Genomic DNA, 24767 nt, shown 5'->3' with positions numbered 1-24767 from the left:
TATGTCTTACGGCCTGTTTTTGTGCTGTGACTCTCTGACTGCATGTGTGGACTTTTGATCAGTCCAACTGCAAAGAAGAACACACAGATCGTAAAAGTCACTTTAATGCAAAGCTTCAGGTGCCTGACTTCCCACTGTCTCTGGAGATTAGCAGCCAGGCGTGTTTGTGCCATTGAATTGGATCTGCCTTTTCTTGGACAGAAGCCAAAGGACCAGGGATGGATTCCGCCCTGTCAGCCCTTTGGGGCATGTTAGTCAACCAGCCCAGTTGACTGGGGCCGATGCGTCACCCTGAGCTGACTTCCTATGACTCGGTCGCTTGTTTGTCTTTCAGATTCACGCCAACTGTCGTATCCGGCGGGTTTACTTCTCCGACAGGCTGTACTCGGAGGACGAGCTCCCCGCAGAGTTCAAGCTGTACTTACCAGTGCAGAATAAAGCCAAGGTGAGTGTGAGGGGGAGCCTGGCACTCTGCGTACAGGAGGGTCTTCGTGGCCGGCACTGTGGAGTTGTGAGATTCTCCAGGTGCTGGAAATCTTGAGCAACACTACCTGCTGGAGGAACTCAGCAAGTCGGGCAGCATCTGTGGAGGGGAATAAACTGCCAGTGTTCCGGGCTAAGACTCCTAATCAGGACTGGAGGTAACTCCCTTCCTTTCCAGTCCCAATGAAGTGTCTCGGCCTGGAACGTTGGCATTCACCCATCGAGTCTGCTTCGCCATTCCGTCATGGCTGATCCTGGTTTCCACTCAACCCCAGACACCCGCCTTCTCACCATATCCTTTGATGCCCTGACCGATCAGGAAACCATCAACTTCAGCCTTAAATATACCCATGGACTTGGCCTCCACCGCAGAGCGTTCCACAGGTTCATCACTTCCTGCTAAAAATATTCCTCCTTATCTCCGTTCCAAAGGGTCGCTCCCCATTTTTGAGGCTGTACCCTCTAGTTCTGGATACCCCCATTACATCTCTCCCTGTCCACCCTATCTAGTCCTTTCAACATTCGGTAGGTTTCAGTGAGATTCCCCCCACGTTCTTCTAAATGCTAGTGAGTGCAGTCCCAAAGCTACCAAACGCTCCTCGTATGTTAACCCCTTCATTCCTGGAATAATCCTTGTGAACCTCTTCTGGACTGTCCAATGACAACATGTCCTTTCTGAGATATGGGGTCCAATACTGTGAACAATACTCCAATTGCGCACTGACTGGTGTCTTATAGAAGCTCAGCGTTATCTCCTTGCTTTTATATTCTGTTCCCCTTGAAATAAATACCAACATTGTATTTGCCTTCTTTACCACAGACTCAACCTGTAAATTAACCTCTAGGAGTGTTGCATGAGGACTACTAAGTCCCTCTGCACCTCTGATGTTTGAACTTTTTCCCCATTTGGGTAATAGTCTGCACTATTGTTCCTTTTATCAAAATGCAATATCATACATTTCCCAACACTGTTACATCTGCCACTTCTTTGTCCATTCTTCCAATTTGTCTAAGTCCTGCTGCAATCACATTGCTTCCTCAGCACTACCTATCCATCCACCTGTCTTCATATCATCCATAAACTTTCCCACAAAGCCATCAATTCCATTATCCAAATCATTGACAAACAATGAGAGAAGCAGCGGTCCCAACACCACTAGTCACAGCAGCCAACCAGAAGAGCCCTCTTTTATTCCCACTCACTATCTCCTGTCAGCCATTCCTCTATCCATGCCAATATCTTTCCTGTAACACCATAGGATTTTATCCTGTTAATCAGCCTCATGTGCGGCACCTTATCAAACACCTTCTGAAAATCCAATTAAATGACATCCACTGCCTCTCCTTTGTCAATTACAGTATATGTATATTGAATAGATTAAAAATCATGCAAAAACATAAATAATATATATTTAAAAAGTGAGGTAGTGTCCAAAGATTCAATGTTCATTTAGGAATCGGATGGCAGAGGGGAGAAGCTGTTCCTGAATCACTGAGTGTGTGCCTTCAGGCTTCTGTATCTCCTACCTGATGGTAACAGTGAGAAAAGGGCATGCCCTGGGTGCTGGAGGTGCTTAATAATGGACGCTGCCTTTCTGAGACACCGCTCACTAAAGATGTTCTGGGTACTTTGTAGGCTAGTACCCAAGATGGAGCTGACTAGATTTACGACCCTCTGAAGCTTCTTTGGGTCCTGTGCAGTAGCCTCTTCATACCAGACAGTGATGCAGCCTGTCCTTTCGTTGGATTTTAGAAGCTTTCCAGTCATCTAACTTCCCACTCACTTTAGCTACCACGTATGCTTTTTCCTTGGCTTTTACGCAGTCCTTAACATCCTACTCCTGCCATTTGAGAACTTCTTTCTCTGTGGGACATATCTATCCTGCACATTGTGAACTATTCCCAGAAACTTCAGCCACCCCTGCTCTGTCGTCATCCCTGCCAGTATCCTTCTCCAGTCCACCTGGGCAAACTCATCTCTCATGCCCCTGTAATTCCCTTTATTCCATTGCAACACTGATACATCTAACTTCTGCTTTTCCCTCTCAAATTGCAGTATGAATTCAATCATATTATGATCACTGTCTAAGGGTTCTTTTACATTAAGCTCCCTAATAAGATCTGGGTTATTACACAACACCCAATCTAGGATAGCCTTTCTGCGAGTAGGCTCAAGCACAAGCTGCTCTAAAAAGCCATCTTGTAGAGATTCAACAAATTTCCTGTCTTGCAATCTGACACCAACCTGATTTTTCCCAATCCCCTTGCATATTGAAGTTCCTCATTACAATTTAGATTATGAGAATACTCAGTCCTCTTTTATTGTCATTTAGAAATTCATACATGCATTAAGAAATGATACAATGTTTCTCCGGAGTGATATCACAGAAAAACAGGACAGACCAAAGACTAACACTGATAGAACCACGTAATTATAACATATAGTTACAGCAGTGCAAAGCAATACCATAATTTGATGAAGAACAAACCATGGGCACAGTAAAAAAAAAAAAAAAAAAAGTCTCCAAGTCCCGAGTCGATCGACTCCCGAGTCCCTGATAGCAGGTGGCAAAAGGGAGAAACTCCCTGTCATAAACCTCCAGGCACCGTCAACTTGCCGATACCTTGGAAGCAGCCGACCCCAGCTGACACTGAGTCCATCTGTCCAAAAACTCCGAGCTTCCGAGCAGCCTCTCTGATACAGCCTCCGACCTCTCCCCGGCCGCTGAAACACACAAAGCCGAGGATTTCGAGGCCTTCAGCTCCGGAGATTGTGTCGTTACCCTCATTACATGCATCTTCCAGCTCCCTTGCAATCTCAACCCCACATCTTGGCTACTATTTGGAGTCCTCTATGATTCCCATAATGTTTTTTTCACCCTTGCAGATTCTTAACTCCACCCACAAAGATTCAACAGTCTCTGATTCTGTCACCGCTTTCTAAAGCTGTAATCCCATCTCTTAACCAACAGAGCCACACCACGCCCTATGCCTTCTGGCCTGTCCTTTCAATACAAAGCATATCCTTTGATGTTAAGCGCCCAATTATGGGCTTCTTTCAGCCATGACTCAGTGATGCCCACAATGTCATATCGACCAATCTCTAATTGTGCCACAAGTTTGTCCTCCTTATTCCAAACGCTACATGCATTTAAATATAGCACCTTTGGTCCTGCATTCTTCGCTCTTATGAATTTTTCCTCTGTGGTACAATTTAACTCTTTGCTCTGTCTGCATTTACATCGAGTCATTGGCTTGTCTTTCCTTGCATTCATGCTACACCCATCATCTACTTGTAAACCTGCTGGCTCATCCTCAGCTCTATCATACTGGTTCCCATCCCCCTGCCATGTTAGTTTAAACCACTAAGAACAGCTCTAGTAAATCTGCCCGCAAGAATATCGGTCCCCCTCCGATTCAAGTGCAACCGGCCCCTTTTGTACAGGTCCCACCTGCCCCAGAAGAAGTTCCAGTTATCCAGAAACCTGAATCCCTGCCTCCTGCTCCAATTCTTTAGCCACACATTTATTTGCCACCTCATTCTATTCCTCTCCTCACAGGCAGCAATCCCAAGATTACTACCCTTGAGGTCCTGTTTCTCAGCTTCCTTCCTAACTCCCTGTTTGGTACCAAGATGTACCACGACTTCTGGCTGCTCACCCTCCCTTTTCAGGATATCGTGGATGCATCGAGAAACATCTGGGAGGCAAACTACCGTTGGTGTTTCCTTTTGGCGTCCACAGAATCTCCTATCTGTCCGCCTGACTATCGAGTCCACTGTTACTGCTACATCCTCTTCGGTTCCCTCCCCTTCTGAGCCATGGGGCCAGACTCAAAATGGAGTACTTATTGTTGACTGGGATGGCCACAGGGGTGCTCTCCACTATCTGACGTTTCACCCTTCCCTCTCCTGACAGTCACCCATTTATCTTGTCTCCTGTAGCCTTGGGGTGACCACCTCCCTGTAGCTCCTGTCTCACTACTTCACTTTCCCTAACAAGCCAAGGGTTATCGAGCTGCAGCTCCAATTCCCTAACACAGTCTCTAAGGAGCTGCATCTCGATGCCCCTGTCACAGAATGTGGCCATCGGGGAGGCTGGGAGTCTCCTGGAAATCCCACATCTGACATCCAGAACAGAACACTGGCTCTGTAGACACATCCCCTATTCTGTCAAGAGTTCATTAAGAAATGAACTTACCTTGCCTCGGCCTGTTTTATGCTGAAGCTTTATTGAGCCAAAGCCGGACTATTCTGCCTCACACTACTCAGACGACTGCTTCCATGATGACTGCTCCACCTCTTTTATAGAGACTGGGTTTCTCATCAAAAATCTTTGTCGGAGCTGCGTGGGAATGCTCCTGTTGTGTCTGCTCGGTATTCCAATCAACGTTGAGTTGCTCCAGCAATTTTTGTGTTGCTGCCATATGGACATTGGAGGCCATTATGGGGAAGGACTTCCTTGCCTGAGTGAAAACTCTGAGCAGTTTGTATAGTTGGACAGTCAGTGTCCATTGCTTTCTCACCAAGGGTGCAGTCTTGTCCAGTGAGATTGTCCAGACCTGCCTTGGTGCCCGTGAAGAGAGGTAAGTTCTCCGAGTGTTGGACTGTCTCAGGATAATCCCTGCATTTCCTTTAAGCTGAAAACAACTTCAAAAGGTCCCCTGTTCTGAACTGGTGGTTGTTCAGTGACCTTTTGGGTGCTGTTGGGTTAGTGTCTTGTCCACTGTTGGCTCTTACATCAGTCAACATCTCAGAAACTGAGGGGTTTTTGCCTGGTGGCTGGTGGAGTGATGTTAATGTACCTTCCTGCTGCCCTGGACAGAGCAGCCACTTCACAGCATTAATGTGCCCTGCAGTCTGCTCTCTCTGCTCCCACCGCTGGGTGTGCAAAGGGACTGAGGGGAATGGAGGTGTGACAAGATGGGTGCCCCCGCCGTACTCTCTTCTCACTACTGTCAGGAAAATGGTACAGGAGCCCTGTGACCCACATCAAGAGGTTTAGGGACAGTTATTACCCCTCAACTATTGGGCTCCTGAACCAGTGAGGATAACTTCACTCACCTCAACTGGTTTCACGCTCACCTCAAGGACTCTTCATCATATGTTCTCCATTTATTGCTTAATTATTTATTATTATTTTGTTTTGTATTTGCACAGATGGCCTTTTGCACGTTGTCTGCCCTGTTGGATGCCATCTTTCACTGATTCTATTGTGTTCCGTTTTATTTACTGTGAACGCCTGCAAGAAAATTGTTCTCGGGAATGTATAGGGTGACATATTTGTACTTTGATAATAAGTTTACTTTGAACTTTACGAATATCTCTTCTTCCAGTGAGCTGTGAGAACGGAACAGAGTATCTACTGACTGTCAGAGGTTTGGTTCCCTCACCGTCTCATCTGCGCCATCCGAAGGAGAAACCCTTAGGAAAGTGAATGCTTTGTATATTTTCATTTAATATAAACCCATTGTTTAAGCAGTGTTTGTTTTGCCTTTAATATTGTATCTTTTATTAGAAATAAAGTTCTCAAATTTGAGCAGGTCTGAGTTTCATTGAAGGTCCAAGAGGATCTTGAGAGAGTATGTAAGAAGCTCCTTGTTTGGGCTGATCTTCTGTACACCACCCATCCCTAAGGACAGAGTACAGCCTGCAGAAACTCGAAGGATCTCCCTCTCACTTTCTTTAGAAGTTTATAAAACTGAGAGGCATAGAAACCTGCGAGGTGAGTCTCTCTGTTGGTTAGGGTTGCCCAGAGCTGTTTGTGATGAGCAGGCTCCCCCACTCCACCAGCTGATGAGTCCAAAGAAACAGCAGAGACTGATATTGATAGTTTGACACCTGTGGCATTGCCAGTCAGCATTGAACTCAATGTAGGACAATGGTGTCTTTGGGGACTGCAGCTCCAGATTCTTCCATTGGGGTTTACTCCTGAAACCTTCCCCACAGCTAACAAGTCCCATCTGCCCAAAGTGCCTGGTTTTAAGGCACCAGTAATCGGCCTTTGCCCCTTCTCCCATCTGTAGAAACTGTTCTGCTTGGCTTAGTAGCTAAGCCACACGTGAAGACCAGGCATTAGACTTGGTTGTCAGAGGCTATTTGAAATGCACCCCATTGGGAGCATTTGATAGGTGGTGGGAGCTTTTCCCCATTACATCTCCCGGCTATGACAACCTTAAGCAACCTAGGAGCCTGTATTGCATGATATACAGCACCGAGACAGGCCCTTTGGCCAATCAAATTCCTAGTAAGCTTGTCACGTTCGGCCCACATCCCTCTACACCAGGGGTTTCCAATGTGGGGTCTATGGACCCCTTAATGGTATTGAGCCATTGCATAAAAAAAGGTTGGAACCCCCTCCTCGAAACCTTTCCTATCCACATACCTGTCCAAGTATCCTTTTCCAGTATTATTGTTCCTGCCTCAACTATGTCTTGTTCTGTGGATGAAAGGCCCATTAAATGTCTCCCTGCACAACTTAAACCCGTGCTGTCTGGTTCTTGATTCCCCAACCCTGGGAAAGACTGTGCATTCACTCTATGCCCCTCATGATTTTATGCACTCCTTTAAGATCAACTCTCATACATCTACACTCCAGTGACTAAAATCCCAAGATGAACAACTTCCCTCTGTAACTCAGTCCCTCAGCTTGTAGCAACATCGCTGTAAATCTCTGCATTTCTTACAGCTTAATGACATCTTTCACAAATGGGGTGGGGTGACCAAATCAGACAATGTTCCGAACATCTTGTACAACTGCAACACCATGTCCCAATGTGTCTATTCAGTGACCTGAAGACAGGTGTGTCAAAAGCCACCTTGACGACCCTGTCTACCTGCGACACCACTCCAACAACAATCTGGAAGGCTCAGCAAGGAAGGCCAAGGCTTGCAACTGGGTCTGAACTATTTGAACTGTACAAGGTTCCTAAAACAATAAACAGCTCTTGGGGACTTTATTGAAAAGAATATTTATTAAAAACCATTTGTTCTCATCCCCACATTGGGATGGTCAGACCTCATTGGCCTCGTTTATTCCATGATCAACTTTAAATGTTTTCACATAATTACAAGCTTAAAAAAAAAACTCCAAAAAACTTGGCACAGGAAGACTGAGATCAGTATTAGATTAAACCAATACACACTAACTGTGCAGTAAACACATTTGATGGGATCCTTTGGTGATTAGAGGAAGGCAGTGATATGGCTGGAGGCCGTTAGGCACCCAGCCGATTCTACACAACTGTACAGCACCACCAGGACTGGGTTCGGCCAGTGAATGTCGACCTGTTCCCTTGGGGGGTGGGGGCTCACTGAAGGCACGGTTAGTGACCATTCTTTGAGGTGTACACAGTTAGCACTTGAATAAGAGTCTGTAAAGTCCTAATGAGGAACACTGACTCACGGCGATTCACATCTGAGACCAGAGTTCCAGCCACTGGTGAAGGGGGCTCGGGGGCTTAGCAGCAGAAAGATGAAGGGCTGGACCAGTAGGACCTCTGTCCACAGATATCCCTGCCACACAGCTGGGGACGGCTTTCTGTGGTGTACACCACAGGAGGGCTCTCTTGACAACTGAGGCCCCATTGTACGTTAGAATGGCAGTGATGGCTCACCCTCGGCCTGAAGCCACGCGGGCAGGCGGGGGCATAACTATATGTGCAGTGTGCTGTTGGTAATGTGTTGCCCTACAGGAACACTTCTGCTTTGCTGATGAAAACATGAGAGAAACAGCAAAGGGATGGCCCCCTTTCCACTGCTCGGTCTCCATTTCCAGTGGCGACTCCAGTGATACTGGTGAGGGCTGCCAGACGTGGTGGTAGGGAAGATTGAGCTGGTCCTTGTGACCCAGACCACCGCAGCAACAGGTAGACTTGGCCAAAACACCAGATCTGGGCTCCTAGTGGTGCAGATATCCATGGGGTGGGTAAACTCCCATCTCCCTGTGCCTCAGGACAGACACTGGACAGATCCTTCTGCACAGTAACACTCACAAAATTGCATTGATACTGCGGTCTACCTCACAGTAAGAAATAGTCATTTACAATCCAGAGTTACAAAAGAAAACAGAGACAGGCACTTGGTGAAATAAGTTTCTGGGAGAGGCTGATGCTGCCCCTGAAGACACTGGATTCTCACTGTCCGGCGGTTTAAAGTGACAGATGATTGTACAAAGACCTTCGCCCACACAGAGATCATCCGCGACTGAACGCTACATGTGTGGGGGGGGAGCGGGTGTCAGGTGAGGAGAGAATGATTGCTGCCATGTGGAGGACTGCTTTTTCACAGGTTGTTGTTATGCTTGCTAAGTTCTAGAGGGGGTAAACTCCAGGGTTTAGTGGGTGAGGGAGAGTTTTCCTGGTCTGGGAGCCGCTGTGTAGAGTCCCCTCATGAGACAGTGGTTTCCCTGATCTACAGCAGGGTGGGAGCTCGAAGGAAGCCCCCTTGACACTTGTTCACAACTGTCCACTTAAATACACTTCCCCAGATTGAAATCTCAAATTCCCTTTTTTATGGTGTTTATATTAACGGGCAGTGAGCATGAGAGGAAATTTGATAACCAGGTTTGTGGCTGATCTGTGTGTCCCAGGTGAGTCCCAGGTGAGTGCCAGGAGTTCCTGAACGTGGGTCCTCCTAAGGCCAGGACCCAAGGGCAGGTTCACCTCTGCAGAAAGTCTCCCTCCCCAGCACTCCCCACCCTATGAAGATGACCACAGGACGTACATTGTGAAGCAGGGTGACTGGAGGGGTGAACCCACGTTAGCCAGGTGGGGAGTGGAATGGAAGGCCTCTGTTACCAGGCAAATGAGCTGCCCCTCTCGGACCCCAAGACATGGAGACCATGAGAACAGCCAAGGGTTCAGGTCCCCAGGCTGTGACAGGGAGGCAGGGGGAGTCAGAGGAAATTGCACATCCCCTCCCCCAGCACCCTTGGAATTGGGTCCAAACACACAGACCGCCAGCCCCACTATAATGGATGGTCTTGCACTCTGTGAGTTCAGAGACTCCCCACCCCCCTAACACATGGCCCCGACCCCCTCCACTCCCCACAGCTGGAGTTACTTCTAATTAAAGGGTCGTTTCCTGCCCCTTTAAGGCATTAATCTCTCACTCAGGTAATGAAATAGTGACACTTGCTCTCCCCCCACCCAAAGGCTCCTGGTGAGGGTGGCAGGAGGGTGCGGGAGTCACAGGCTGCCGCCGTAGTTCAGGATGTAGTAGTCGTGGACGTACATGAGGACGGCCACTGGCTGACCAATGATCAGGGAGAGCCAGACGGCTGCATTGCCGTAATTCCCACTCAGGAACCGGCCCACCAGCCAGGCCAACGGCACCTGTGTGGAAGAGAGGGATCAGATTCAGTGGCAGAGTTTTAAAATTTTATTTAGAGAAAACAGAGTGGAACAGGCCCTTCTGGCCCTTTGAGCTGAACCGTCCAGCAACTCCTGATTTTCCCCGGCCTAATCACGGGACAATTTACACAGCCCAGCTACTCCTGATTCAACCCTGGCCTAATCACGGGACAATCCACACCGGCCCAGCAACTCCTGATTCAACCCCGGCCTAATCACGGGACAATTTACACAGCCCAGCAACTCCTGATTCAACCCCGGCCTAATCACGGGACAATTCACACAGCCCAGCTACTCCTGATTCAACCCTGGCCTAATCACGCGACAATTTACACAGCCCAGCAACTCCTGATTCAACCCCGGCCTAATCACGGGACAATTCACACAGCCCAGCTACTCCTGATTCAACCCCGGCCTAATCACGGGACAATTTACACAGCCCAGTTACTCCTGATTCAACCCTGGCCTAATCACGCGACAATTTACACAGCCCAGTTACTCCTGATTCAACCCCGGCCTAATCACGTGACAATTTACACAGCCCAGTTACTCCTGATTCAACCCTGGCTTAATCACGGGACAATCTACACAGCCCAGCTACTCCTGATTCAACCCTGGCCTAGTCACAGGACAACTTACACCGGCCCAGCTACCCACTGATTGTGACGGGACAATTTACACTGGACTATGAGAGGAAACCTATGCACACATTGGAAGGATTGTGCAAACTCGCTGACAGAGGATGCCAGAATTGAATATGAACTCCGACACCCTGGGCTATAATAGTGTTGTGCTGTTCTGCTACACCGTGGCACCCAAATACCTGTACTACCTCGGTGAGGGAAGGCGATACCACCCCCATCCCTCTCTGAGGATCTAACACCCACCCCCCCAACATAACCGAACAACTCGTATTTAATGGGTACAAAGGGTGGCTTCTTCATACCTCCCCATCTAACTTCTTACCTTCTTCACCATCCCATCAAGCCACGGTCCCACTTTATTCCAAAAGTGTTTTGTCTCACTGCACTTGCTGGGATTAAATTCCACACTCCCAACTTTCCATCTGATTGATAGAGTCACAGAGAAGTACAGCACAGAAACAGGGCCTTTGGCCCATCTAGTCTGTGCCAAGCAACACACATCAAAGTTGCTGGTGAACGCAGCAGGCCAGGCAGCATCTCTAGGAAGAGGTACAGTCGACGTTTCGGGCCGAGACCAATGTGCCAAAACCTCTCTTTACGACTCTGTCTACCTGTGACGCTGCTTTCAATGATTTATGTACCCGTACTCCCAGATCCCTTTGCTTGACCACGCTCCTCAGTGCCCTGTCGTTCACTGTGTAAGATCTAAACTGATTCGTCCTGTTGAAGGGCGAAACCTCTGTCGTCACCTTGGACGACCTTCCTTGCTATCCACAACACCAGTTCACACATCCTCTACCGCCGCAGCCCCTCGGAAAGGCCCAGCGTGGTGCAGTCACTCACCTGCGCCATCATGCCCATGAATGCCCAGAGCCGGAACATCTTCAGAGGGACGCTGACCAGGTACTAGAGAAGGAAGAGAGAGCCCAGTGAATGCAGAGCAGAACATAACAGCATCAACCCCCGATAACCCCGATTTGTATTTATTTATTTGTATTTAGAGATACAGTGCCCAGCAACCCCCGATAACCCCGATTTAACCCCAGCCTAATCACGGGACAATAACGTAGCCGGTGCATCTTTGGACTGTGAGAGAGAAGCGGAGCACTGCGTTCCACGGGAGGACGTACAGACACTCCTTCCAGAGGACGTCAGGATTAAACTCCAAACTCCGACGCCCCCAGTTGTAATAGTCCCGCTAACCACTGTGGCAAATCGTCAGCGTTTAACGAACTGACCTCATGGAAGAAAGCTGAGGCGAGGAAGACTGCTGTCTGAGCCGTTCGCTTGTTCACCCCCTGCTTCAGCATGGGCTTGTAGAAGTGTCTGTGGGGAAAATCGGCAGAGGTGATTCAGTTACCCATCCGCATGTGTATCTGAGCAGATCCTGTGGCGGGTGCCGAGATCACAAATCCGATGTACAGTACAGAGCCCACCTTGTTATAGAATCACACAGCAGGGAGACAGGCCCACCAGCCCAACTGGTTCATGCTGACCAAGGTGCTCCAACCAAACTAGCCCCATTTGCTCACATATGGCCCATATCCCTCTCAACCTTTCCCATCCATGTACATGTCCAGGGTGGCGGGTGGAGATATGTCTCTGCCAAAGGAGGTGTAAGGTGCTTGCACCCTCTGCTAGCCTGCAGGTCACCCTTGGGCAAGGTGTAGCACCTGCTTAGCCCCCGATCAGTGTCCCATGAGGCCATGGGAGCGGGTGGTGGGCGGTCGTATGAGTACCTGGTGCACATCACAAGTCACTGACACCAAGCAGACAGTCTCTGAAGAGCATTGACAATGGCGGGCTTCACCTGTCTTACGAAGGCACTGCCCAGAAGGCAAAAGGAAACCACTTCTGTAGAAAAATTTGCCAAAAGCAATCACAGTCATGGAGACCGTGATTGCTCATGTCATACGGCACAGCACATGATGATGATGATAATCATGCCCAAAGTACCTTTTAAATGTCGTTAATTTACCTGCTTCATCTGCTTTTTCTGGCAGCTCGTTCCATGTACTGAACACGTTCTGAGTGAAAAAGCTGCCCCTCAGGTCCCCATTCAATCTCCTGCCCCTCACCTGAAACCTGTCCCCTCTGGTTATTGATTCCTCACCCTGGGGAAAAGACTGTGTGCACATTGACCCCCACAAACTTTGCCTCACTTTTTTGTGCTAATTAATTTTTGTATTTCCTATGGTAACTTATTATGCATTGCACTATACTGCTGGCACAAAACAAAACATTTTTGGAGATATGTCAGTGATATCAGAGTAGATGGTGGAAAGAATGTTTTCCATGGTGGGGGAGTCTAGGCCAAGAGGGCACAGCCTCAGTTTTAGAGGGGCGTCCATTCAAAACAGATGCAAAGAAATTTCTTTAGCCAGAGGGTGGTGTAATTGTGGAATTTATTGCCACAGGCAGCTGTGGAGGCCAGGTCGTTGGGTGTATTTAAGGCAGAGATTGATAGGTTCTTGATTGGACATGGCATCAAAGGTTACGGGGAGAAGGCCAGGGAGTGGGGCTGAGGAGGGAAAACAAAGATGGTGGAGCAGGCTCGATGGGCCAAAAGGCCTAATTCTGCTCCTATGTCTTACAGTCTTAAACGTGATTCTGATTCTGTACACCTCTCTAAGATTACCTCTCAGTCTCCCAAGTTCCAGTGAATAAAGTCCTAGCTTGTCCAACCACTCCCTATAAAGTCCTGGCAGCATCCTTGTAAACTTACTGTGCTCTTTCCAGTTTGATAAAATCTTTTCTAAAACAGGGCGACCAAAACTGAACATAATACTCCAAGTACAGCCTCATTAATATCTTAACAACTGGAATATTCACTTTATCACTTGTTCATTAACGCAAATATCTAATCAGCTAATCACATGGCGGCAATTCAGTGCATAAAAGCATGCAGACATGGTCAAGAGGTTCGGTTGTTCAGACCAAACATCAGAATGGGGAAGATACTCGCACGGATAAAGCATTAAACTGGAGAAAATCTGCAGATGCTGGAAATCTAAGCAATACACACAAAATGGTGGAAGAACTCAGCAGGCCAGGCAGCCTCTATGGAAAAAGGTAAAGAGTTGATGTTTCAGGTTAAGACCCTTCATCAGGACAGGATAAAAGGATGAGAAGTCAGAGTAAGGAGGTGAGGGAGGGGAGGAAGAAGTACCTGGTAATAGGTGATAGGTGAAGCCGGGAGAGGAGGTGGGATGAAATAAAGAGCTGGGAAGTCGATTGGTGGAAGAGATACGGGGCTGGAGAAGGGGGGATCTGACAGGAGAGGACAGAAGGCCATGGAAGAAAGGGAAGGGTGGGGAAGACCAGAAGGAGGTGATGGGCAGGTGAACAGATAAGGTGAGAGAGGGAAATGGGAATGGTGAACGGTGAATGGTGAGGTGGTGGTGGGTGGGGGGAGGGTATTACCAGAAGTTTGAGAAAAAGAATGTTCATGCCAGCAGGTTGGAATATGAGGTGTTGCTCCTCCAACCTGAGTGTGGCCTCATCGTGACAGTAGAGGCAGCCATGGACTGATATGTCAGAACGGGAATGGGAAGTGGAATTAAAATGGGCAGCCAGTGGGAGATCCTGCTTTTTCTGGCGGAAGGAGTGTGGGTGCTCGGAGCGGTCTCCCAATCTACATTGGGTCTCACCGATGTACAGGAGGCCACACCGAGAGCACCAAACATAGAAGGTGACCCCACCAGACTCTTAGGTGAAGTGTCGCCTCACCTGGAAGGACTGTTTAAGGTCCCGAACGGTAGTGAGGGAGGAGGTGTAGGGGCAGGTGTAGCACTTGTAACACTTGCAGTGAAGCACCAGCAGGGAGATCAGTGGGGAGGGACGAATGGACAAGGGAGTCCTGTAGGGAGCAATCCCGGCGGAGAGCAGAAAGTTAGGGAGGGAAAGATGTACTTGGTGGTGGGATCCTGTTGGAGATGGTGGAATTTACGGAGAATTATTGCTGGACGCAGAGGTAGGTGAGGTGGTGGAGTGGTAGGTGAGGACAAGGGGAACCCTATCCCTGGTGAGGTGGTGTGAGGATGGGGGCGAGGGCAGACGTGCACAAAATGGAAGAGATGCAGGTGAGGGCAGCATGGAGGACGTCGCCTTTGTTCTAGAATGAAAAGCCTCATCCTGAGAGCAGATGCAACGGAGATGGAGGAATTGAGAGAAGGGGATGGCATTTTTACAAGTAACAGGTTAGGAAGAGATATAGTCCGGGTAGCTGTGACAGTCCGTGGGTTTATAATAGACATCTGTAGATAAGCTGTCTCCAGAGACAGAGGCAGTGAGATTGAGACAGGGGAAGGAGGTGTTAGAAATGGACCAGGTAAATTTGAGGGCAGGGTGGAAGTTGGAGGCAAAGTTGATGAAGCCGACAAGCTTTGCATGGGTGCAGCACCAATGCAGTCAATGCAGCATAGGAACAGTGCAGTACAGTCACCGGCGTAGGCTTGGAACATAAACTGTTGCACATAGCCGACAGACAGGCAGGCATAGCTGGGACCCACGTGAGTGCCCCCATGGCTACACCTTTTGTGTGAAGGAAGTGGGAAGAGCCAAAGGAGAAATTATTGAGAGTGAGGGCAAGTTCTGCCAGATGGAGGAGAGTGGTGCTGGAGAGGAACTGGTTGGGTCTGGTGTCCAGAAGGAAACGGAGAGCTTTGAGGCCTTCCTGGTGGGGGATGGGGGTGTGTAGCGACTGGACATCCATAGTGAAAATAAGACGATTGGGGCCAGGGGATCAGAAATCATTGAAAAGATCCAAAGTGTGTGAAGTGTCTCACTGACTGGCAGGAGACCAAGAGTGGGAATAAAGGGAGCATTTTCTGGTTGGCTGCTGGTGACTAGAGATGTTCCACAGGGGTCTGTGTTAGAACTGATTCTTTTTACGTTATATGTCAATTATTTGAATGACACGAATGATGGATTTGTGGCCAAGTTTGTGGATGATACGGAGATAGGTGGAGGGGCAAATAGTGTTGAGGAAGCAGGGAGACTGCAGAAAGAGCAGACAGATTAGGAGAATGAGCAAAGAAATGGCAGATGGGATACAGATCGGCAATTGTATGGTCATGCTCATCAGTAGAAGAAATGAACGCGTAGACTGTTTTCTAAATGGAGAGAAAATACAAAAATCTGAGGTGCCCTCGCAGGATTCCCGAAATGTTAATTTGCAGGTTCAGTCAGTGGTGAGTAGGGCAAATGGAATGTTAACATTCATTTCCAGAGGACTAGAATATAAAAGGAAAGAAGCAAAGAAATGTTGTGGCTCTCTGCTTCGCCTCTGTGTTTAACAACATCGATGATGGTGTTCTGCACTGACCTCTGCGTTAACCTGCTACCGAGGATTCACACACAGGCCCCACCTTTTCATAGAGTACTACAGCACAGTACAACCCCTTCGGCCCACGATATTGTGCCGACCTTTTAACCTACTCCAAGATCAATCTAACCCTTCCCTCCTACATAGCCTCCATGTTTCTATCATCCATGTCTCTACTGAAGAGGGTCATAAATGTCCCTAATGTTACAATCTCTACCACCAACATGGCATGGCGTCCTATGCCCCCACCACTCTCTGTGTTAAAACTCACCTCTGACATCCCCTCCTATATTTTCCTCCAATCACCTTAAAGTTATGCTCCTGTATCAGTTCTACCCCGGGAAAAAGTCTCTAGCTGTCCACAGCTCGCTCAACCTTACCTCATAAGACATGCTTCCTAATCCAGGCAGCATCCTGGTAAATCTCTGCACCTTCTCGAAAGCTTCCATATCCTTTCTACGAGGTAACCAGAACTGAACATAATACTTCAGGTGTGGTCTAACCAGGGTTTTAGAGAGCTGAAACATTACCTCATGGCTTTTGAACTCAATCCCTCGACTAACAAAGACCAATACACCATCTGCTTTCTTAACCATCCTATCAACTTGTGTAGCAACTCTGAGGGATCGATGGACGTGGATCCTAAGATCTTTCTGTTCCTCCACACTGTTAGGGATCCTGCCACTAACCGTGTGTTCTGCCTTCAGTTCCTATTTATAAATCCCATCTTTCATCACCAGAGACCACTGAGATCTGAGAACTTGGTTATGAGGGTTGGACAAACTTGGGCTATTTTCTCTGGAGCAGTTGAGAGATCTGATTGAGGTTTATAAAGTTATGAGAGCCAGAGATAGAGTGGAATGTCAGTATCTTTTTCCCAGAGTACAAATATCCTGGAATGGAAACACCAAGTGCAAGGGGACATAAATTTAATGTGAGGGAAGGGAATTTTTCAGGATTTTCACATGGCAATCCTATTTCATTGGACTGAGTGGTAGAAGCAGATATGATGGTGGCATCGAAGAAGTATTTATTCAGACGTTTGGCCCTGAGGAAATGGAGAATGGGCAGATGGCGTCAGCTTAGTTTGGTATTATGGTCAGCACAGACATCGTGAGTAGAAGGGCCTGTTTCTGAGCTGTGCTCTGCTGTGTTCTACATGATGAGATTGCATAACTAACCAATTCACCATCCCAGCTACGTCCCACCTCCACCCACCCACCCACCTCTCTTGTCATGGGAGTAGAGGGAGCAGTAAGGAGGCTCAGCTGAATGACCTCTCAACATCTGAGGTTTCTTATTTCCTTTGGCCAGAGGGTGGTGAATCTGTGGTATTCATTGCCAGAGATGGCTATGCATTGAGTATATTTAAAATGGAGGCTGACAGGTTCTTGATTAGTCAGGGTGTCAAAGGTTACAGGGAGAAAGCAGGAGAGAGAGATATTAAATCAGCCACAATGGAATGGCAGAGCAGGCTCCATGGGCTGAATGGCCTAATTCTGCTCCTGTGTCTTATGGTCATTTTTCTTTTACCTTTGTAAACCACTGTGAGCACTTTCTGCCCTCTGCCCCACACTGAAAAGGTTTCCTGAGTCATAGCTGGCATCAGATCACAGACTGAAAGAGCCCCGGCTGGCTGGGAGCGCGGGAAGCCGCTCTCACCTGCTGCACCACTTGTGGACGGGAATATTCCAGTTCTTCCAGAAGTACGTCACTGTTTCCGAATTCCTAGGGCAGGAACAGATCAGAGATTTCTCAAGGTACAGTTCGGGCAGCACAGTAGTGCAACACTGTCACAGCACCGGTGACACGCGTTCAATTCCCACCCCTGTCTATAAGGGGTTTGTACATCCTCCCCGTGACCGCGCGGGTTTCCTCCCACGTATTGGCCACGCGGGTGTAACTTGGCGGTGTGGGCTTGCTGGGCTGCAGGGGCATGTCACCACGCTGTGTCTCTAGGTATATAAAAGTGAAAGAGCAAGCCTGCTGCTGTCATCCTTACATAGAAAATCGAACAGTACAGCGCAGTACAGGCCCTTCGGCCCATAGTGTTGTGCCGACCCTCAAACCCTGCCTCACCTTAAATTCCTCCATGTACTTCACCCCTCCCTATCCACTCCGACTCGTGAACGTGGCCAAAGTGGCTTTTAGCACACTGTAACACATACAAAATGCCAGGGGAACTTAGCAGGTCAGGCAGAGTAGTAAATAGCTGAAGAGTTGGGCAGAGACTCTCTGGGGTGAATTGAGGGTTACAGGGACAAGGCAGGTAGGTGGAGATGAGTCCATGGCCAGATCCGCCATGATCTTATTGAATGGTGGGGTAGGCTCGATGGGTCAGGTGGCCGACTCCTGCTCCTATTTCTTATGTTTTTATCAGGACTTTATACATTGGCCTCATCAGTCAGGACACCGAGTATAGAAGTTGCAACGTAATGTTCCAGTTCACAAGGTGTTGGTGAGACTGCATTTAGAACACTGATCGGCTTTGAGTATCCCGTGATCACTGTTTGTTTCGATATACATGTGAGAAGTAAATGAAACTGAATCAGAACGAACCTGCGAAGTGCCGAGGAGATTTAAGAGGATGCTGCTCAGACTCAAGGGAGCCATGCAGAGAGGTTGAACAGGTTGGGACTTCACTCACTGGCGTGTAGGAGAATGAGAGGTGATCCTGTATAAAATCAGGGGGCATAGATAGGACGAATGCACAGGGTATTTATCCTAGGGTTGTGGAGTCAGGAGCTGGAGGGCACATGTTTAATGTGAGAGGAGAGAGATTTAAAAAAACTTCACTGAGTGGAATGAGCTGTCGGAGGAAGTGGGTGAGCCAGGCGCACTGGCAACATTGAAAACGTACTCGGACAGGTACACGGATAGTAGAGGTTGCAGGGGTTCCCAACCTTGTTTATGCCATGGGCCCGTCAGGAACTGAGGGCGAGTGGGAAGGGTAAGAGACCATAGCACGATTTAGTCCAGTGACCTGAGAAGGCCACATCAATAGACCCTGAGCAACAGATGGATAGGTAACCTGTTAAATTGGTTTATTATTGTCACATTGCCACAGGTACAGTGACAAACATGTCCACACAAACATTTCATTAGGGATTGCTGCCTCGTGATTCCCTTGTCCAATCATCCCTCTCCACTAAACTCCCTCCTGACACATATCCCTGCAAGTGACAGAAATGCTACACTTGCCCATTCACCTCCTCCCTTCCCTCCATTCAGGGCCCCAAATCGTCCTTGCAGATGAGGGAACAATTAAGCTGTGAATCTGCTGGGATCGTCTATTGTCTCCAGTGCTCCCGCTGCGGTCTCCTCTACATCGGTGAAACCCAACATAAAATGGAGGACCGCTTTGTCGAGCACCTCAGCTCCATCCGCCAAAAAGTGGAACTTCCCGGTGGCAAGACATTTTAATTCCCATCCCCAATAACACGTTGATCCATGGCCTCCTCTTTTGCCACGCTGAGGCCACTCTCAGGATGAAAGAGTAACAGCTCACTTGTCTTACAACAGTGGGACAGAAGTTGTCCTCGAGTCTGGCTCTGCTGCTACAAGTGAACATAGAAGACTACAGCACAGAAACAGGCCATTCGGCCCACAACGTTGTGCTGAACCAGCTAAAAAGCAAATCGAAAACACCCAAACACTAATCCCTCCTGCTTACTCCATATCCATATCCCTCCATCTAGATTACACGAGAACGACCTCTGTTGTGTGACAGAGAACAAGTGAAAGGAAAGACTGAAAAAACCAGAAGACCCAGCACTGACTCCTGCCCACACTGCATCAGGATGTGTGGATCCTGGATCAGCCTCGACAGCCAGCCCCTCTGGAGAACGTCACACTCGACTCGAATGATCACAGGACTACGGCAGGGACACCGGGACACCAACAGTACGGGAGTGTAGTTTGATACCAGTCCGCTGCAGGGGAGGATTGAGGGGATGAATTCACACTGGTGAATGCTGCATTCAGCTTTAAAGCACCGCTGGTGGACAACAAACAAGATGCAAAACCCCTTGCAAAATCACCCAGATCAGACAAGAGCTTAGGGCGGAAGGAGATCAAGCGGGTGGACTTGGAATCTCGACAAGATTGCAGAGTTGAGATTGGGAGACATAGGTTTAAGTCGGGTGAACTTAACATAAGACCTAGAAGCAGAAGTAGGCCATATTCAACCCTCGAGTCCACTCCATCATTCCATCATGGCTGATTTATTATCCCTCTCAACCTATTCTCCTGCCTTCTCCTTGTAACCCTGACTATTCAAGAACCGTATCACCTGTTCTTTAAATATACCCAATGTCTTGGCCTGCACAGCTATACGTGGCAATGAATCTCTACTCTAAAGGGACATCCTAGTATTCTGAGGCTGTGCCCTCTGGTCCTACACTCCTCGACTCCTCCACTATAGAAAACATCCTCTCCATATCCACTCTATCTAGAGCTTTGAATATTTGATAAGATTCAATGAGATCCCCCTTCATTCTTCTAAGCTCTAGCAAGTGCAGACCCAGAGTCATCAAACAGTCCTCATACGCTAACCCTTTCATTGCCGGGATGACAGCAGAGCGGCTGGAGAAGACAGATGATAATGAAGGTGAGGGGTCGAGTGAGTGCTCAGGGAGTGGCTGCTCGATTGTGGAGACAGGGTGCACCTTCTCCACGCGCTGCCAAAGGCTTTGCTTACCACCAGTCCCTGTAGAACTCCCGGTCTCCGAACTGCATCAGCTCAGCCAAGAAGTTCATAGAGGAGTGGAAGAACCAGTAGAAGAAGATGAGCCAGATCAGGTGGTTGGGTACCTGTAGAAGATGAAGAGTGGAGAGATTAGACCAAGGGCCCTGGAGTACATTCCCGTCTCAGCTGTAGGTCCACAGTAAATCCATGTCCATGATCAGCTTCAATATTGAACCACTCTACTGCATCCTGTCAAAACATTAGCAAGGCTTAGGCGCCTTGGGCTGAAAGGCCCTGCCTTTGTGCTCTAATGAGCACCAATTTCATTTCTGTACTTCTCAGTGTCTCTGTAGAGCAGCCAGCACAATCAAACAGCGCATCAACCTGGACATTCTCACCTCTCCTCTCTCCCACTTACATCAGTGGTGCGCAAGTGGAACAGGTCAAAAGCTTTAAATTCCTCAGGGTCAATAACACAAATGACCTGACTTGGTCCAACCAAGCAGAGTTCACTACCAAGAAGGCCCACCAGCACCTTTACTTCCTGAGAAAGCTGAAGAAATTTGGCCTGTCCCCTAAAACCCTCACTAATTTTTATAGATGCACCGTAGAAAGCATTCTTCTGGGGTGCATCACAACCTGGTATGGAAGTTGTCCTGTCCAAGACCGAAAGAAGCTGCAGAAGATCGTGAACACAGCCCAGCACATCACACAAACCAATCTTCCGTCCTTGGACTCACTTTACACCGCACGCTGTCGGAGCAGTGCTGCCAGGATAATCAAGGACACAACCCACCCAGCCAACACACTTTTCGTCCCTCTTCCCTCTGGGAGAAGGCTCAGGAGCTTGAAGACTCGTACGGCCAGATTTGGGAACAGTTTCTTTCCAACTGTGATAAGACTGCTGAACGGATCCTGACCCGGATCTGGGCTGTACTCTCCAAATATCCAGACCTGCCTCTTGGTTTTTTTGCACTACCTTACTTTCCATTTTTCTACTTTCTATTTATGATTTATAATTTAAATTTTTAACATTTACTATTGATTTGTACTCCAGGGAGCACAAAGCGCAGAATCAAATATCACTGTGATGATTGTACGTTCTAGTATCAATTGTTTGGCGACAATAAAGTAAAGTAAAGAAGACACACGTACCACCAGGCTTAAGGACAGCTTCTATCTTGCTGTTATAAGACTTTTGAACAGACGTCTAAAGATGGGAGGGATGAAGCTTTTTCTAAAACATATCCTTAGGCTCCTGAACCTCCTCCCTGATGGGAAGAATGAGAAGATAGTGAGGGTCTTTAATGAGATCTGATAGGCCAAATGGTCCCCTTCTGTGTCATAAACCACTTGGACGCTCATTTTCCTCTGCAGAATTCCAGCAAGCTTTTGAAATGTTCTTGATGGTGGGGAGGATTGTGCCCATGATAGAGCTGGTTGAATCTACAATCCTCTGTAGCCCTTCCTGATCCTGTGCAGTGGAGCCTCCAGACCATGAGGTAATGCAACCAGTCAGCATGCTCTCCACAGTACATCTGTAGAAATGTGGTGTCATACCAAATCTCCTCAAACTCAATGAAATGTAGCTGCTGTTATGTGATGAAAGAACCAAAGAGATGATGGGCTGTGAGGGGATTTATTTCCATGGCTACAGAGATGCAGGTAGGGGGAACAGGATGATGGGATGTTCTGACCTGATAGAAAAGGACTGTTTGACCTGTCTCAGAGATAACTTGGGTGCTCATTTCCTCTGCTGAATTATGACGGTCTTCCCTTTGCAAGGCTCAAGTCGTAGGAGATGCATTAAGAGTTCTGACAGAGAACTGGATCCGAAATGTTGACCATTTATTTTTCCATAGCTGCTGCCTGACCTGTTGGATATTTCCAGCCTTGTGTTTTTATTTCAGATTCATAGAATCACACAGCACTGGCCCTTCAGCGCAACTACTCCATGGCAACTAAGATACCCATGTAAGCCAGTCCCATTTGCCTGTGTTTGACCCATATCCAGGGGTCCCCAACCTGACATCCATGCTGCCCTGCTTAATGATATTGGTCTATGGCATTAAAAAAGGTTGAGAACCCCTGCTCAACGCCTTTCCTATCCAGGTACCTGTTTAAGTGAGTTTTTAATGTTATTGCACCTGCTCAATCTCTTCCTCTGGCAGCTCATTCCTAAACTGCCTCCCCTCCGTGTGAAGTTGCCCGTCAAGTTCCTATTAAAGTTTGTCCTCTCACCTTCACCCTGGGCTCTCTAGTTTTTGGTTCCCTTTCCCTGGGAACGAGACTGTGTGCATTCACTCTGTTCACAAGAGATTCTGCAGATGCTGGAAATCTTGAGCAACGCACACACAAAATGCCGGAGGGACTCATCAGGTCAGGCAGCATCTATAAGCGGTTGATGTTTCTGAGACCCATCACCAGGACTGGTGAAGTGCTTTGGCCTAAAACGCTGGCTGTGTATTCACCCTATTGTTTTATACACTTCTATAAGGTCACCCCTCAGTCTTTTAAGTTCCAGGAAGAAGGTCATACCCTACTCAATCTCTCCCCGTACCAAGTACCTCAATTCCTGGCAACATCCTTGTAAATCTCTGCACATTTCTTTGGTTATCAAGAGCCAAATTACACTCAGTGGCCACCTTATGAGATACACCTGCTCGATAATACAACTATCTAATTAGCCAATCACGTGGCAGAAATTCAATGCATAAAAGCATGCAGTCATGGTCAAGAGGTTCAGACCAAACATTAGAAGGGGAACAAATATGATCAAAGTGACTTTGACTGTGGATTGTTGTTGGCACCAGAGGGGTGGTTTGAGTATCTTAGAAACTGTGGGTCTCATGCACAACAATCTCTAGACCTTAGAGAATGGTATGAAAAACAAAACAATAAATCCAGTGAGCGAAAGCTCCTTGTTGTAATGAGAGGTCAGAGAATGGCCAGACTGGTTCAAGCTGACTGGAAGGTGACAGTAATTCAAATAACTACATGTTACAACAGGGGTGTGCAGAAGACCAACTCTCAACACACGTGAAACTTTGAAGTGGACGGGCTACAACAGAGGACCACATCAGGTTCCACTCCTTAGCCTAATAAAGTGGTCACTGAGGATGTGACTGGGACTGAATTAAATACATCTGTCAGTCTGTTTGACTTGTCCAGCACAACATAACTGAGGGGGCACGAGTGGAGCATCAGGATAGACTGGCTCATGTTGTAAGTCACTGTCAATTCAGAATGCCAGGCTGCGATGGTGGGATGGTGCAATCTCCTGCCCGAGCCACCACCTCCCCATAACTGCCATCCTGTGGGATGTAGGGCACATTACGCTGGCAAACCTTCACTCAACGAGAGCTGGCTCAAAGCTCAAACCCAATTTATTCTCAAAGTACATATACCTACCATTTACCACCCTGAGATTCATTTTCTTGTGGGCATTCACAATAAGTAACTCTGCCATGGACGGTCCCAAGTCTGGCTGTGAAAGGACGAGGGTTGGGCATGGGACTAGCAACCCCACCCTGTAAAAACAACAGGAACCCCAGCAGAAGCTCCAAAGGCCTCATTGCTGGGAGAGGAGGGGTCTTTGTCGAGAAGATGTATGAAGTCATGTAGTGAAAGCAGAAACCACAGGGTCAATCGACGTTTGTCCCAGGACAGAGGACACTGGCGAGCTGCTATCGGTGGCCTAGGACTCTGTCAGGGGGATGGACTAAAGGTGGTTGACAAAGAAACACACAATTCATGTGAATGCCCACAAGAAAATGAATTTGAACAGGGTGGTTGCAGTTAATTCAGCACCAATCTGCAGATAGCCTTGATTTTCAACAGCCAAATTGTGCTTGGTGCTGAATTATCACTGTAAACTCAATCCTTTCAGAAAAAAAATACTACTTACGGCAAGCTTCAGAAGGCGTTCAATCATCCTGGAATAGTCCATATCCTGAAACCAATGAAGCTTATTACACAGAGAAGGGAAATGCAGACGTCGATAAAACGTGCACTGTGATAACTGTGTGAATGCTCAGAAGAAACTAAAGAGACGTCTGTGCTGAGGAGTTACTGTAAAAACGGAAAGGATAACGTGAGGAAATGGAATGACAATCCCTGCTGATGATGTGACTGGAGTATCTCAGAAACTGTGAAGGTGTTTGGAGGAAAGTATAGGGAAGATGGCAGAGGCAGTCTTTTGTTCAGAGTGGTGGGTGTACAGAACACTGCCAAAGGTGGTGCCGAAGGCAGAAACATGAGGGTCATTGAAGAGACT

General features: G+C 47.9%; 2 protein-coding genes across 2 annotated transcripts in view; one reads left to right on the top strand and one right to left on the bottom strand.

Moving 5' to 3' along the window:
• LOC140195616 (cilia- and flagella-associated protein 20) overlaps nt 1-6020 on the top strand; it is a 31486-nt gene extending 25466 nt beyond the window's left edge. Inside the window, exons 5-6 of the mRNA XM_072254266.1 lie at nt 335-445; nt 5818-6020. Coding sequence (XP_072110367.1) covers nt 335-445; nt 5818-5820 — 114 coding nt within the window. The 3' untranslated portion in view covers nt 5821-6020. The remainder of the gene's footprint in view (nt 1-334; nt 446-5817) is intronic.
• Nucleotides 6021-9077: 3057 nt separating this feature from the next.
• Nucleotides 9078-24438, bottom strand: LOC140195617 (diacylglycerol O-acyltransferase 1-like). Its single transcript, XM_072254267.1, has 6 exons — nt 24399-24438; nt 20504-20616; nt 17467-17532; nt 11717-11804; nt 11322-11384; nt 9078-9816 (listed from the first exon to the last, which is right to left on the bottom strand). The coding sequence occupies exons 1-6, from the start codon at nt 24423-24425 to the stop codon at nt 9670-9672; spliced, it is 504 nt and encodes a 167-aa protein (XP_072110368.1). The 5' UTR covers nt 24426-24438; the 3' UTR covers nt 9078-9669.
• Nucleotides 24439-24767: the final 329 nt, after the last annotated feature.

Source organism: Mobula birostris, chromosome 3 (assembly GCF_030028105.1).
Source record: "Mobula birostris isolate sMobBir1 chromosome 3, sMobBir1.hap1, whole genome shotgun sequence".
NCBI classification, from domain to species: domain Eukaryota; kingdom Metazoa; phylum Chordata; class Chondrichthyes; order Myliobatiformes; family Myliobatidae; genus Mobula; species Mobula birostris.
This window is presented reverse-complemented; position numbering and strand designations above follow the sequence as displayed.

Excerpts from the sequence above, each read along its gene's own strand:
- LOC140195617 (XM_072254267.1), bottom strand. The coding sequence starts at position 24,425 with ATGATTGAACGCCTTCTGAAGCTTGCC. Across the intron at positions 17,533-20,503 it reads GAGTTCTACAGGGACTGGTG|GAATTCGGAAACAGTGACGT; the intron begins GTAAGCAAAGCC and ends TTCCTGCCCTAG. Across the intron at positions 9,817-11,321 it reads TCATGGGCATGATGGCGCAG|GTGCCGTTGGCCTGGCTGGT; the intron begins GTGAGTGACTGC and ends TCTTCCACACAG.